The 16,368-nt window shown below is 37.0% G+C and overlaps 1 protein-coding gene across 11 annotated transcripts in view; it reads right to left on the bottom strand.

Moving 5' to 3' along the window:
• The window catches only part of TANC2 (tetratricopeptide repeat, ankyrin repeat and coiled-coil containing 2), a 471,869-nt gene that overhangs the window by 103,975 nt on the left and 351,526 nt on the right, over positions 1-16,368 (bottom strand). For all 11 annotated transcript variants that reach the window (XM_034942670.3, XM_034942673.4, XM_008963747.5 and 8 more), the window contains 2 exons: positions 9,207-9,488; positions 4,781-4,914 (listed from right to left, as the gene is read on the bottom strand). In XM_034942670.3, coding sequence (XP_034798561.1) covers positions 4,781-4,914; positions 9,207-9,488 — 416 coding nt within the window. The remainder of the gene's footprint in view (positions 1-4,780; positions 4,915-9,206; positions 9,489-16,368) is intronic.

The raw sequence follows: 16,368 nt of genomic DNA, 5'->3' as shown, positions 1-16,368 counted from the left end.
TAAAATGGGGATAACCATAGTATTCACATTACAGGGGAGGATACTGACTCTGAATCCTCACTTCGTTATTTATTAACAGTATGACTTTGAAAAAATTAATCACTGAAGTCACTGTTTCTTCATCTGTAAAATGAGATAATGATGTACCTCATAGGGTTAAGGTAAAAATGAAGAAATGATATAGCAAATATAAGGTAAATAGCACTAAGCCCATAACACACATTAAGCCTTCCATAAAGGGAGGCCAACTTCTCCTTGTCTCGTGAATTTTGTGTGTATTACCACAGGGGCACAACAGATTCAAAACCTAGAGAAATCTCTGTTGGAGTTAAATTCACATATCCAGGAAAGGCCCTGAATGAGATCTCCCTGTCCCTCTACTGTGATTACACTTTAGAAGAAATATGCAATGTTAAGTGGAGACACGCTCGAGAGATGCCAACCTATCAAAATCTTTGCTTCAAATGGAAAGTATTTCTTCAATAAATGAAATAGTTCTAAAGTTGTGACAAAAACTCTCCAGTGTTCTCAGTTAACTAGACGCACAAGAAAGAGCAAGAATGTTATGAAATACCAATGATAATTACTGACATACAAAGAAATGACACCAAGAATATGTCAAATTGAGAGATTTTTCAAGAACACTTTAAATTTTCATGTTAGTCTACCTCATCAAAACATTAACTAATTTGAAAATCCTATTTAAAAGATAATTTCTGCTTACTGGTTTGCTATAGGTGAGCAGCAAGATTGCAGGCTTCTGCTCTATGCGTCTACAGAACACTTTTGTGTAGCTGAACTGTAACACGTAGCACAGTAACTGGGATAACATTCAGTTTTAAGCTAAGTGGCTACTTCTGATACAATGTTATAAGCTGAACAGGATTCCATGTCTAGGTGCAACTAGATTAATTTATATTTTGCTTAAGGAAGACACAATCATGAAATTTAACATGTAATCATGCCTCAAATAAGTATAAACAGTAGCCACTAATTTCCTACTTATGACATGTAATGTTTTCCAAATATTGAACATGAACATCTTGGGACTTCTCTTGATGAGAGAAAGAATAAGATGTAACAAAGTGAGGAGAATTAATTCTCTGTGATCTTAGCACTTATCATCTTCTGACATACTATATATGTATTTGTTTATTGTCTTTCTCTCATGAGAATGTGGACTGTATAACAGCAGGAATTGTGTCTGTTTTGTTCACTGATTTATCTTCAGTCCTGGATTATAGGTCCTTCAAATGTATATCTAAAGTGAATAACTAAATGACTGAATAACTGAAGTGCTGGAAGCACTTTAACATCTGTGTATTTCTAAGATAGATATTTAGTCTGTTCTTTTTTTTTGAGACGTAGTCTTGCTCTGTCGCCCAGGCTGGAGTGCAGTGGTGCGATCTCAGCTCACTGCAAGCTCCACCTCCCAGGTTCACGCCATTCTCCTGCCTCAGCCTCCCGAGTAGCTGGGACTACAGGCACCCGCCACCACGCCCGGCTAATTTTTTGTATTTTTAGTAGAGACGGGGCTTCACCATGTTAGCCAGGATGGTCTCGATCTCCTGACCTTGTGGTCCGCCCGCCTCGGCCTCCCAAAGTGCTGGGATTACAGGGATTCTAACTGTTCTAAAGAAGAGGATAGAGACCGTTTACACAGGAGATATTTAGAAAAAAACAGAGATGTCTTTTAAAGCTACAATGACTTAGCAATGAATTGACGGAAATCTCAGATTTTGCAGAAGCCCATTTATAGATGAGGGTGTACTATTGAGTGGGGATAATTAATAATGTATCTGGGAAAACATGCTGTTTCTGGCTTGGAGCTGGAGTGTATTTCTATGAAAAATTTGAACCTTACAATATTACAGACCATCTATAAAACTTCCACAAAGCATAGGAATTAGAAACACCAGGTACTGTGGAAGAGAAGGGTGAAAGGACCTGAAAACACAGAATTTATTTGAAGTTTATATAAGAAGTTAGATCCCCAGATTCCCATCCCTGCCCTGCCCAGCCAGGTGACTACCTTCCCCAACACCCACAGGAAAGAGAACTAGAGAAATTAAACAAGAGAGAATCTAGACTTAGGGACACCACACATTGAGCAAGGTAGAGATCAGGTGCAGGACTGAAAACAAGGGGCTTAAGTAAATGTCTGATAGTGAACAGTGAAGCTTCAGCCCTCTTTTCCTGCCCAGCTCCAAAATGCTGGCACCCAAGACATATACTCTCCAGTCAGAAGATTGGAGGATTCTTTGCTAGAGAATTTGAACAGCCCAGGAAAAAAACTTAGGAATACTGACTTTTGGGCATTTCAAAAAAAGGGTGGATCATCTTAATGTTCTATGGTCAAGCTCTCTACACACACAAGCTTCTAATCAGTTTTTCAGTGCCTAAGTAAAGAATACATTGCATCCATAAAACAAGAAAAGGATGCTATAAAAAGAAGGAGACAGCTGGAGAAAAGGAAGAACTGTTACACATTAAAACTATGAGAGCAAAAATAAATTTTTTGTAAAAGGATTGGAAAGTAATGTTGAAGAAATCTCTCAAAGGTGGATTAAAAAACCAAAAAACAAAAGTATAGAAAACAGAAAAGTTAAGAAAATGAGAGTATCATATCAGTATAGGAAATTTAATTTTTTTTTTTTGAGATGGAGTCTCACTCTGTTGCCCAGGCTAAAGTGCAGTGGCGCAATCTTGGCTAGCTGCAAACTCCACCTCCTGGGTTCAAGGGATTCTCCTGCCTCAGCTTCCTGAGTAGCTGGGACTACAGGCACATGCTACCACACCTGGCTAATTTTTGTATTTTTTTGGAGATGGGGTTTTGCCATGTTGGTCAGGCTGGTCTCAAACTCCTGACCTCAGATGATCCACCCACCTTGGCTTCCCAAAGTGCTGGGATTATAGGCATGAGCCACTGCGCCCAGCCAGAAATCTAATTTTTTATTAATACGAGTTGTAGAAAGAGAAAATAGAGGAAATGGTGGTGAGGAAATCATCATACATAATACAAAAGCATTACTCAGAATTAAAGAATATTTCCAGGGCTTGCTAGGTACCAACAGAATAAATGAAAAAGACTCAAGAACAATGGTGATAAAAAGGATTCTAAAAGCATTTGGAGAGAAAACAAGGTATATATAAAGGATTAGGAATAAGAATATCAGAGTAAGAATAAGTATCAGAGTATTTAGTAGCAATACTGGAAGCTCAAGACAATGGAGCAATGCCTTCAAAATTGAGAAAAAATAATTTTTACCCTAGAATGATATACTGTGTCAAACAAATAAGCAAGTATAAGCATAGAATAATGATGCTTTTAGAAACAGTAAGTATCAAAAAATTTATGTCCCATGCATTTTTTGTTAGGAAGCTACTGGAAGATATGCTCCACCAAAATGAAGAATAAAATCGAGAAAGAATATGACATGAGATGAAACACAAAAGAGGAGGGACAGGAACTCCCAGGAGAACAAGGTGGTAAGCCTTCAGAGTGTCCTGGGTCCAGACTGAGCTCGATGGAGGGCTCTAGGACGGAGGCCTCCAGGGTAAAAAATGTAACTCGTAAGTGTGGAAAACTGTACTGACAGAAACTTTACAAAACTACATTAAGGGTTATGAAATGACTTAGCCAAAGATTTGAAGAAAAATAAGCAAATTTTAAAATGAGGCATTTCATAAACCCCTAGGAAAAACAAAATCGTTCAAGAAGGAAATGTTATCCTTGGCGCCAGAGTGATGTATTTGCACAGTATTAATACTGAAAATACTATATATAATATGGATTCAGCCAAAAATCATGCAATAATTGTATTGGGATGGTGGTAGGAAGAAGGAAGGTGAAACAACTATAATTTCCCATCATCCATAATAAGAAGCAATAGATAATTTGTAAACTAATAAAAATTTTAGCAGTATACGAATAGTATTTAGAAATATGGAGGTGAAAATCAGAGAAACTTCCGTAAGAGGTAAAAGTGGCTGCCTGTGGAGAGAAGATGGGTGGGGTAGAGGAAGAGCACTGCTGGTTTTGAGCATTATTTGATTTTCTATGTGTTTATGTTATTTTGAAAAAAATAGAAATTTCAAACTCAAATGTATAAAAAATATTATGGACAGGGTAGTACAGCACGAAGAGTTTTAAGCTAGGAATGAAAATTTAAAACTGTTGATTACTTATACCCTGATGTTGGGTAAAACATACCACTTCCGGTTGGGCGCAGTGGCTCACGCCTGTAATCCCAGCACTCTGGGAGGCTGAGGCGGGTGGATCACCTGAGATAAGGGGTTTGAGAGAAGCCTGGCCAACATGGCAAAACCCCGTCTCTACTAAAAGTACAAAAATTAGTCTGGTGTGGTGGCACGCACCTGTAGTCCCAGGTACAGCTACTCAGGAAGCTGAGGAACAAGAATCACTTGAACCTGGGAAGCGGAGGCTGCAGTGAGCTGAGATTGCACCACTGCACTCTAGCCCAGGAAACCGAGCGAAACTCCGTCTCAAAACAAAGCAACCAACTAACCCACTTCGGTCTCAACTTCTTTATTTATTCACTAGAAGACGTTTTTTCTAAGGGTCTTTCCAACTCTAAGGTTCTGATCCCATCACAATAAAGTATTTTTCTAGGAATATCAAAGAAAGAGAAACTTTCCTCCACGTTCTCATGGTATAGCTTTACGTATTTTTGTTCACTTTGCCAAAGGTCTCCCTATCTTTGCTTCCTTGATATTAAAATGGAACTACCATATCCCCAACGTGGGAATCATATTGTACCTGCGAGGCTAGTCTTCGCATAGCCTCCTCCTGCCGCCTGCGCATTTCCGGAGTTCCTGGGCAGCTTCCACTGGTGATAGATGAGTGGGCTGAAGGTGGCTGTGTGAGTGGCAGCTCTCTGTTGGCATCCACATCTGGATTAAAAAGATTTAGATGTTTGCATCAGATAATCATAAAAACTTTAAGGAAAAATGGCTAAATTCCATTTGTTCTATGATCTAACAATTCTGCTCCTAAGTATATACTTAAGAGAAATAAAAACACATGTCCACCCAAAAACTTGTACACAAGTGTTCACAGAAGAATGATTCATAATAGCCAAAAGTGGAAACAACCTAAATGCCCACCAACTGATGAATAGATGAAATACAAAATATCCATTCAATAGACTACTAACAATAAAAAGAAATGAGATACCGATACATGCTAGAACGGGGATAAACCCTTGAAAATGTTATGCTAAATCAAAGAGGTCAGTAAAAAAAAGGACCATATATTGTATGATTCTATTTATATGAAATGCCCAGAACAGAAAAATCTGTAGAGACAGAAAGTAAATTAGTGGTTACCTAGGGCTGGAAATAGAGGGTTAAGAGGAGAATGGGGATTGACTGCTAACAGGCATGAGCTTCTTTTAAGGGGATGAAAATGGCCTAAAGTTACATTATGGTGATTGCTATACAACCCTGTGAATTATACTAAAAATACTGAGTTGAACGCTTTAAATGGGTGAATTACATGGTATGTGAGTTACAGCTCAATAAAACTGTTTTAAGATTTTTTTAAAAATTCAATTTATTCTTGTTATTTAGAAAATTTATTGTTACTAGTAGAAATTATAGGCTATATTTATGAATAAGATCATACTTTAAAAATAGATACCAAAGTAAATATTAGAAGTTGTTATTTGATGGCCAATAGTGATTGAAAAGAAGGAAGAATAGGAAAAAGTAGTCCTCATTTAACTCCCTACCAGTAGGAGTGAATTTAGACTTCTTTCATTAACTGGTGCAGTAAGTTTCTTGGTCACTGGATACAGTTCTGGATAACTGCAGGGGGGTGGGCATGGAGGATGGCAGTGAAAGAAGCCTCAAGGACTGTGTGACATTTGGGTTGAGGTGAAGTTCAGTGATTGTATGTTACTGTATTATTTCTGCATTATTTCTGCTGTTCACTTCCTTCCCCTACTCTATTTCCCTTTACCTGGTATTTGATTTTGTGGGTAATTACTGTCCAAATGCCCTCTGTCTTTCTAGCTATTTCCTTTTGGAAATGCCCTCCTTTTTGTCTAAACACCTTACTTTCTGTTTGGTATTCAGACAATAGTAGAAATAAAAGTTAATAGGTAGGCAATAGTCAATGTGCATAGCACATTGGCAAAAGAGACTTCTGAAATGAACAGAGTAGGAATGTAGGATTTATTTACTTAACAGCTGTTTGGGGGCTTGGCAGCTGTTGGCAAATGTCAAATCCAAATAATAACTACATTGAGACTTTTAGTGATAGAAACATACAGTCTTGTATTAGAGCTTCCCCAACTACTATACTGAGAATACCTGTAGTTAATGTAATAATCCTGAATTATACAACAGGTCTGTTTTCACAAAATATTTTTGTTCTTTGTGTGTGTGTGTGTTGGGGGTGTGGATAATGGTGGTGGTGGTGGTGGAGACTGATGGGGGTGTCAGGTTTGGGAGAGTAGGTGGAAAGCAGGATGACAGGCTAGTGCCTGCCTTGACAGCTTTTCTATACCTTTCCAGGGAAATGACAAGGAGGGGGGCGGGCTGGGGGGCTGAGTTTCTGTGGGGGAAGGACAGCCAAGCAAGGCAGTACTGCAGGCTAAACTGCTCCTATCTTCCACAGCAGTGGTGCTCAGCTTTTATTTCTACTATTCTCTGAACACCAAACAGAAAGAAGACAGGGGCAGAAGAAAGAATGACAGATGATGCAGAGAAAGAAGTTGGGAACTCCAGTGATTTCCCATGTTTTTTTATTATCACTACAACTATTAATTAGTATCATCACCCAAGGATTAAGAAAGCCAGTGAGGTTCCAAATGACCCATCCAAGCTTAATATGATAACTCATATTAAGTTTATATATAATAACTTATATTAAGTTTAATATAATAACTTATATTAATAACTTATATTCTGTAAAAAATTAAGCCAACCCTCCATATACAGACATCATTCTTACTCTTATTAGTGAAAAAACTGCTGCTCCTGCCAGTAACATATTCAACACCAGTTCATATAGGTAACAGATTTGTGCCAAAAAATAGCTTGCATTATATCAGTCACTTATTCTTGACCCTTCTATTGGTTAAGATGGCACTGGTAGAATATAGTTTGGCCATCAATAAATTGTAACAAAAATTATTTTGTATAAGGTAACATTGGTTCTGAGTAATTCTGATATATAGAACCGCATATTTAGCTCTCTTAACTCCTTTCAAATTCTGAAAGTTAACTGTCAGGCCAAATCTACAGTCTCAACAACGGATGTTTATCTCATGAATGGGGAGTGTCTTGGTGTTTCTGGAGATTCTCCTGAAGGCAATGGATGTTAGAGAATAACTTAGTGAACTACCTTTAAAGAATCTCTGCTCTGGGGAGCACATGGGCTGTTTTCTATAAACTCTTGCTCCCCCAGGCTCGTAGAGAGATCCCCAGGTACCTCTGCTTTCTGTGAAAGCAACTCTTCTTGTCCTTGGGATTTATTTTCTGTCATGCATGATTCTACCACTCTGTTATCTGCAACTCTGATATACAGAGGAGTCACAGAGAGCTTGAGCTTTCTGGCTTCCTTTCTGACACACTCAAATTGCAAGCCACTTGAACTACTCAGATAAACAGCAGTTTGGAGTGATAAATACTTAAACACTCAAAGGAAAACACTGGAATAGTGTGGAAAGTTACTTTTAACCATGAAGATGTGTTCTCAGAATCAAAATTTTAGCAGAGACAATTCTGAAAGATCAATTAGTCACACTTCTTCATTTTACAAATAAGAAAACTGAGCTCTAAAAAATTCAAGTAAAATTCTCAAGTTCACAAAGTCTAGTCAATTTGAGTGTTGGGGCACAAACCCTGGGCTCCTGACTCTCACAGTACTATGGCAATCTACCTCAGAAGAGCTTCATTTAGAAACTAAGCATTCTATTCCTCTGAAGAAAAGAATTCTTCCATACCAATTCTTACCATACCCTGGTAAAGAGGTATTTTGATTCAGTTTTCTTCCAAGACACCAGTTCTTCCATGTTAGACATCCATAAGTTTATCAGAGGCCATCTGCCTCCTTAATGATACAAGGCTGCTAACTAGCTTCAATAGGAAGTCAATAAGTTTGGAGGGTCTTCACTGAGTTCCTGTTAAGTTTCCAGCACTGTGCTAGACCCTGTAACTACTATTATCTCACACAAACCATTTCTAGTGGTTGCAGTCTGAAAGTCTGTGGTGGGCTAGATTATTGATTTAGACTAACAAAGCAATAGTTTCTTTTTTTGTTCTCTTCTAACTAACAGAAACCAGGTAAACTGGTTCTATACATGTAGTATGTATAAGAAGAACACTGATACATTTCTATTTATTTTCTTTACTCAAGTGAGTTTCACCAGTAAGGAGAGGCAGCATAGTAAAATGGATAGGAGAATGGCCTCTGAAACCAGACTGCTTAGTTCTACCATTTATTGGCTGTAAAACCTAGGAGAACTTACTTAACCTCTCTGGGCCTCAGATTACTTACCTGTGAAATGAAGACAACCTCATTGAGCTGGTAACAGGATGTGATGCATTAATATTTGTAAAAAAGTTAAGAGAGTATCTGGCACATAGTAAGTACCATATGAGTGTTTTAAAAATAAATCAGTAAGATCCTGGTAGTGATTACTGGGCTGCCCCCTGGTTGTGATGAAAGAAGCCTGAATACATATGAGAGCTCAGCACCTTTTCACAAGGAAGCAGGAGAGAACCCCTTCAAGGACACAACGAAGCTCAAGTCCAAGCAGTGCAACGCTGACGCCAACAGCAAAGAAATGAAGGATGCAAACAGACTGTGCTGGCAAATAACAAGAAGAACTGGGCACAGACTGAGCAAAATCCAACAGTGATGAATGCAAATCGCTCTACGGGCAATTGCTGCGGTCGTTATCTAGAGGACAGTCCAACCACACAGCCGGCACGGAAGAGTCATAAACTTATTCCACGAGAAAGGTTTTTCTTCAGTCACACTTAGGTGACTACTGGGTATGTGGGTTAGATGTAAATAGAGTATTACAATCTTTCTCTCAACTTGAATGAATAGTCCTCACGTGGAAGTCAGGTTTTGCAGATGAGAAAATAAAAGGATATACGACCTAATATAAATATGTCAGAAAAACTTCAGCGCCAATGAAACAGGGAGTTCTTTAAAAAGGAATACGTACGTTTGGGGGAGGCATGTGGGCTGTCTGAGGCGATCTGTCTCATCCTTGTACCATGGCAGCTGAGGGCCACCAGTCTGGAGATGATGGCAGTTTTGCCGAATCCAATGTTTCCCACAATCACTACTCCCTGGTTCACGCTGGCATTTGAACTTTGAAGTTGAGCATCTATTTCGTGGAAAACCCAATCTCGGCCAACAAACACTGACTCTGTAGTGATGCTGGGCACTTCAAAGAGCAGAGGCTTCAAGGAGATATCTGGAGGCCTGTAAGGTGCAAAGCGAACTGAAAGGAACAAGAGAATGCAGAACTTAGGTCAAACTGTCAACATTGAGAGAAACAGAGAGAAAAAATGCAGTGTGGTTTAGGGACTTGAGTTATCATATGATGGCATCCTAGGCTTATTCAGAAATAATGCAACTGCGAATGTTGATTCTATACAGATAAGCAACACAGGTGAGCTAGAGCTAATTGATACTGTAAATTGCAGAACACAAACACTGATAAAACATTAACGATTTACTTGATCAGTCCGAAAGTCGGGATGATATTCAAAATTATTACAGGGAAGGGATGGCCCAAGCACCAGCAATCACTACGGATGCAAGCCTAGTGAAGAAGGGACCTAAAGGCCTCCTGCTACGCCACGGGATAACCTTTTAATTGTTGGATTGTGGAGAGGTGCAGGAGTGAAGTTCCTGTTGGAAAGGCCAGGCTGTGGCGGGGCATCTAGACAGCTTACCGTAGCAGCTCTTTACTAACCAGTAACATATTTCAATATTTCACAACCAATATGGCTATACCAGTACATATCAGTTGAAAATCAGTCCTGAAGAAAGCAGTATAGAGAGGCTTGTTTGTTTCTTTAAAAACACCAATGAGAATAGTAATTCCTTTAAGTTCATGCTAGTATTTTTTAAAATCTAGTAGGTATTATTATTAGGGGAAGCAAGGCCACTAAAAGCTCTGATGGTTTAAAAGATCTTAGACATTCTAAGCAGTCGAGCAGAAAGCAGGCCTTCACCCAGTGTCTCTGCGCCTGTACTGCTTACTATTGATGCCAATTAAAAAATAATTTTTGGCTTATACATCTATCTTGGGGATAGATCCACACAGTTTTTCTCAAGATTTTTTTTCTGTGCTTATATAATTATGGGGTGTGCTAAGTGCCAAGAATAAACTATACTGTCAACAGTTTTCTAAAAATGCAGAATTGATGTGACGTGCTTTAAAAGAAGATCTACTAATTATATTGATGGTAAAAGGAAGTCCTGCCTGATGGTCCATATCTGGGTTAAACGGCTTCCTAAACTGTTCCCAGAGCAGCTCTAAGACGTATCACTTTATCTGTCTGAAACCAGGTATTTCATTTTTGTTTCTTTAACCTTAGCACAGCGCCTTGATATATACTAGGTGCTCAAAAAATGCTTAAGGAAAGAATTAATTAAAAATAAGGTATTACACTCTAACTCCATTTTTCAAATATTTTGGAGCACAAGAAAGGCCAGGAGTGGGAAAGAGATGGAAAGAGGAGAAAGAGAAATCACAAAGGGGAAAATGAGATAATTTATACTTCATACGTTACTCTAGAACATACTTGAACCACTTACACACCACAAGGTGGGATACAGAGATGGTGGCTTACTTGAGAAAACACAGACACACGCACACATACATGTGTACACTCTCATTTAAAACTGCCTGAAAGCCACTAGAATAACTGAGCATTTAAAAAAGGATAAAATTTCCAAAAGTAGTGCAAATAATTTAAAATATAAAGCCAAATTCTGACAACAGAAACAAAATGCCCAAAGTTTTCATTAACTAAAGTGGGGTTGTGGGGGGTTAGGGGAAGCTGTGGAGATAAAGCTACAGGGTCACTTATAATTCCCTGATTCACATTTCTGTAACAAAATTTACTCTTGTATTTATTAATAATTTCAACTTTTATTTTAGATTCAAGAGGGCACATGTACAGATTTGTTATCTGGGTATAGTGCATGATGCTGAGGTTTGGGGTATGAATGATTCTGTCCCTCAGGTACTAAGCATAGTACCTAATAGTTTTTTTACCCTTGCCCCATCTTCTTCCCCCTTCTAGCAGTCCCTAGTGTCTATTGTTACCATCTTTACATCAATGAGCCATGAGTACTCATTGTTTAGCTCCCACTTATAAGTGAGGACATGTAGAATTTGGTTTTTTGTTCCTTCCTGTGTTAATTCACTTAGGATAATGACCTTTAGCTGCATCCATGATCCTGCAAAGGACATGATTCCATTCTTTTTTATGGCTATATAGTATTCCATGGTGTATATGCACCACATTTTCTTTATCCTATCCACCACTGATGGGCACCTAGGGAGATTCCATGTCTTTGTTACTGTCACTAGTACTTTAATGAACATACGCATGCATATGTCTTTTTGGTAGAACAAAAAAACTACTCTTTTAAAATCCATACCTATAATTATTAGAATTTGATGAAAAATAAACTTTAGTTTGCCAAAAATCCTTTTAAAATCTAGTGTCTCATAGCTAATAGATTCTATTTTACTTAAACACTATTTTACTGATGTAATTCACAAACCATAAAATTCACTCTTTTAAAATATACAATTCAGTGGTTTTTAGTATATTCACTAAGTTCTGCAACCATCACCGCTATCTATTCCCGAATACCTTCATCACACCCAAAGAAATCCTATATCTATTAGCTGTCATTCCCAATCCTCACTCCTCCCAGTCCCTGGCAATCAGTAATCTACTTTGCCTGTAAAGGTTTGCCTATTCTGGACATTTCATATAAACAGAATCATAGAGTATGTGGCCTTTTACTTCTGACTTCTTTTACTTGGCTTAATATTATTCATTACTTTATTGCTGAATAATATTCCATTGTATGGATATACCATATTTTGTTTATCAGTTAATAAACATTTGGGCTGCTTCCACTTTTTGGCTGATTAATGCTGCTATGAACATTCATGTACAACTTTTATGTGAACATATGTTTTCAATCCTCTTGGCTATATATCTAGGAGTGAAATGTCTGGTTCATATGGAAACTCTTAGGTTCACTTTTCTGAGAAACTGCCCAACTGTTTCCTCTATTTGGCTTTTACTATATTCTTATTCAATATATTTTCACTATAGAAAACTTGGGGATAGTAGATAAAATAGTAACTGTGTTTCCATTAGCTAGAGAGAAATGCTATTAGCATGTATTCTGAGTTTTGCCTGTACCATATATACTTATTTTAAAAACAAAAATGGGATCATACTATATATACTGTTTCATCATTTACTTTTTTCACCTAGCAATGTAATGTAAACATCTCTCTACATGATAAAACATAAATCTATGTTATCATTTTTAATATGTGTAGACTCTTCCATTATATAACTAAATCATAAGTTATTTAACCAATATCTTATTGTTGTATGTTTAGATTATTTTGGTTTTCCACTGTTATAATCACAGCTAACAATGAAATAGCCTTTACTATATGCCAGAAACTATTTCTAAGCATGCTAACTGGCACAACAGTCTGATGATAGTTATTACTACTTTCATTTTATAGATAAAACAGAGGCAAAAAGAGATTAAGTTATTTGCCTAAGGTCTTTTACCAATCTGAATCTTATCTACTATGCTCTAGTTCCTCTCACGAAAAGCAGTACTACAAGCAGTGGTACAATACACATCATTGTATATTCACCTTGGCACACCTGCCTTATTTTTCTTGAAACAAAATGCTAGAAGTGTAATTTCTGGGTCAATGGGTTGTGTTTTTGATACACCTTACCAAATTGCTCTCCAGAAAGATTATCCTGGTTGCGTGAAAATGACCATATCCCTCTCAGTCTCATCATCACGGGATAATAATAATAAAGTATTATTATTCTTTATCTTTGTTAATCTAGTTAAGAATGGCATCTCATTGTGTTTAATGTATATTTTGAGTATGAAAAGTAATTTATGTGTGTGAAAGGTGATTTTTTAAAAACATGTGTATTGGCTATCTGAATTCTTTTGTGAATTGCCTGTTCATGGCTTTTACTCACATTTCTATTGGAATGCCTGCGTTTGTCTTACTGAATTTGTGAGAACATTTTTAACCCTGAGGACATTAATCTTTTGCCTTTCATAGTTACTTTCTGCAAATAATTTTCTCAGTTCTTTGCCTTTAAAATTTTTCTTTCTTCCTTTTATTTTAGAAATAATATTTTTCTTTTTTTGAGATGGAATCCTGCTTTGTCGCCCCTGGCTGGAGTGCAGTGGCGCAATCTCGGCTCACTGCAATCTCTGCCTCCCAGGTTCAAGTGATTCTCCTGCCTCAGCCTCCTGAGTAGCTGGGACTACAGGCGTGTGCAACGACACCAGGCTAATTTTTGTATTTTTAGTAGAGATGGGGTTTCACCATGTTGGCCAGGCTCGTCTCGAACTCCTGACCTTAAGTGATCCACCTGCCTTGGCCTCCCAAAGTGCTGGGATTACTGTGTGAGCCACCAAACCTGGCCTCTTCCTTCTATTTTAATTTGTGAAAGTTGAAACAGTTTATGTCGCCAAACTTGTCAGTCTTTTTCTTTATGGGTTCTGCCTTTAGTGTTGTTCTTTGAAAGTTCCCTCTTAATCCAAGAGTATAAAAACATTAACATTTTTTTTCTAGTGCTTTTTTGAGTCTGGTATAGAGTAGGGATCTAACTTTTTTTTTTCCCCAAAGGGTTAACAAATTTTACCAGTGACAATTTAAATTATCACCAATTTGTAATGCTTACTTTATCTTATTTATATTGGGTTTGTTTTTAAGTTATCTAGTTTGTTCCACTTATCTGTAAGTCTACTACTGCATCAGTGTCACGCTGATTTAGTTGTTATTATGTACTAGTTAATTGTGAGTCTCCCATCATTATTCTTATTTTTTCAATAGATTTTGAAAAATACATAGTTTCGAAAATAATTTCCGGAATTAGTTTGAAATTTACCATAAGAAATCTTTTCAATTTTATTCATTCAGTTCTGACAATTAATCAGAAAATGCTCCATTTAAGTTTCATTAAATGGATTTCTTGAAATAACCATAAAACATCTTCTTAAACCAAAGACAGATAATTATTTCATCCTAGCAGATATATATTACACATTTGAAAACAATGATTTAGTTTTAATGTCATATTTTAAAAACCCAGATAATTCACAAAACAATTTAGAAAGCAAACATTTAAAAATGTTTATCTTTGACATAACCAAATAAATACAAATTAAAGCAAACTATATCTACCATTAGAAAAAAATATGGTTTTTTGGTATGTAATCATATTCAAAACCATCTTTTGAAAAAATATTAGTTTCTTCAGTTACTGGTAGCACTGTAAATGTGTCCAACTTTTAGAGAACTGACATTTTGCAAATGCCAATTTGACCTTAAAATCCTGTTCTGGGAACTTATTCTAAGGAAATGATTCATAAGAAAAGTGCAGACACACACACACTAACACATACATACAAACACACACTCACATTTTTTGCAGCATGTATGGTGTTAGTAAAGGTGATTTAGTAAACTATGGTATATCTACCAAAAATTACATAGACATTAAAATAGAAAGGAATACTTTCCAGAATCATGGAAATGTGGAAGTATTTATGAAATAAAATTTAGTAAAACAGTAGAATAAAAAACAATATATATTATGATTACAATTTACAGTATATGCAGATGGAAGCTAACAATACTCCAAAACAAAAATAGTGAAGGTATGATATGATTAATTATATCTTTAATTATAATTTTTTTAAAAAAAATTTTCAATAGGAGTATTAGCTATTTTTTAAAAAGCTGCAAAATGAATTGGTTGTTATTTTACCCAAAGAAAAAATAAGCAAATATTTGATCACAATCACAAATTATTCTGTCATGCATGGGTGAATATAACTACTGCCAAATCCAACAACTAATTAAACTACATCAATTGAAACACACAAGCATATATGTCCTGGCTATCTCTCTCCCACTTTTACTGTATATACATTTTTAGAAAATGAAAACAAAGTATATGTAGTTACAAATTTTAACTGTTGTAGCTATTACAGAATGATTTTAAAAATCAAAAAATATATAAATATATAAAATTGGCTATTTCTGCCAGGACAGTCTGAATGTCAGGCTGAGTACTTGGTTTATATTTCCTTTGAGTGACAGGCAGTGATGACCCACTGAAGTGGACCTAATACTAGGGTAGGCTCACTGGAGAGGGAAGACAGACTGGAGATACCCTGAAGACTACTACTCACTATAATAGTCCCAGAAAATGTGATGAAGGCCTGAACAAGGGAGACACCAATGAAACAGTAAAGAGTGAAGAAATATGTAGGACCTGTCAAAAAACTAGATGTAGAGGGATAGGGAGCGGAAGAAGCCAAAGATTTTTCCAGTTTCAAGTCTGAGGGATTATGGAGCTGAAGAGCACCAAAATTAAAATATAAGAAGAAATTTACTATGGGATAGAAATAGATTTCCTGCTTTCTTTCTGTTATGTAAAGGCCTTCCCCCACTAAATATGAATTAGAGATATAATTTCCTCAACATCTGGGAGGAAAGGATTAAAACTCTGGATACAGGCTGGGCACCATGGCTCACCCCTGTAATCCCAGCACTTTGGGAGGCCGAGGCGGGCAGATCACAAGGTCAGGAGATTGAGACCAATCTGGCTAACATGGTGAAACCCCGTCTCTACTAAAAATACAAAAAATTAGCTGGGCATGGCAGCGGGCGCCTGTAGTCCCAGCTATTCGGGAGGCTGAGGCAGGAGAATGGTGTGAACCTGGGAGGCAGAGATTGCAGTGAGCTGAGATCGCGCCACTGCACTCCAGCCTGGGCAACAGAGCGAGACTCCGTCTCAAAAATAACAACAACAACAACAACAACAACAACAACAACAAACTCTGGATACATTAGAGTATGCCCAAATTTAAATTTCAAATGCATTAAACAAAATTGTTCACTGAATTAATCTCTATAGAAAATCAAAGAACCACACCAATATTCTTCTGTGATTATGTGACAGTTCTATACTCATACAAGCCCTGAAACTCTGAGTTTGAATTCTATAGAATATAAAAATGTAGCAGAAATCCTCTTTATTTTATTGAAGGCCTTTATT

Source organism: Pan paniscus, chromosome 19, assembly GCF_029289425.2.
Source record: "Pan paniscus chromosome 19, NHGRI_mPanPan1-v2.0_pri, whole genome shotgun sequence".
Classification (NCBI taxonomy): domain Eukaryota; kingdom Metazoa; phylum Chordata; class Mammalia; order Primates; family Hominidae; genus Pan; species Pan paniscus.
The sequence above is the reverse complement of the archived record's forward strand: the minus strand, read 5'-3'. Positions and strand labels throughout refer to the sequence as shown.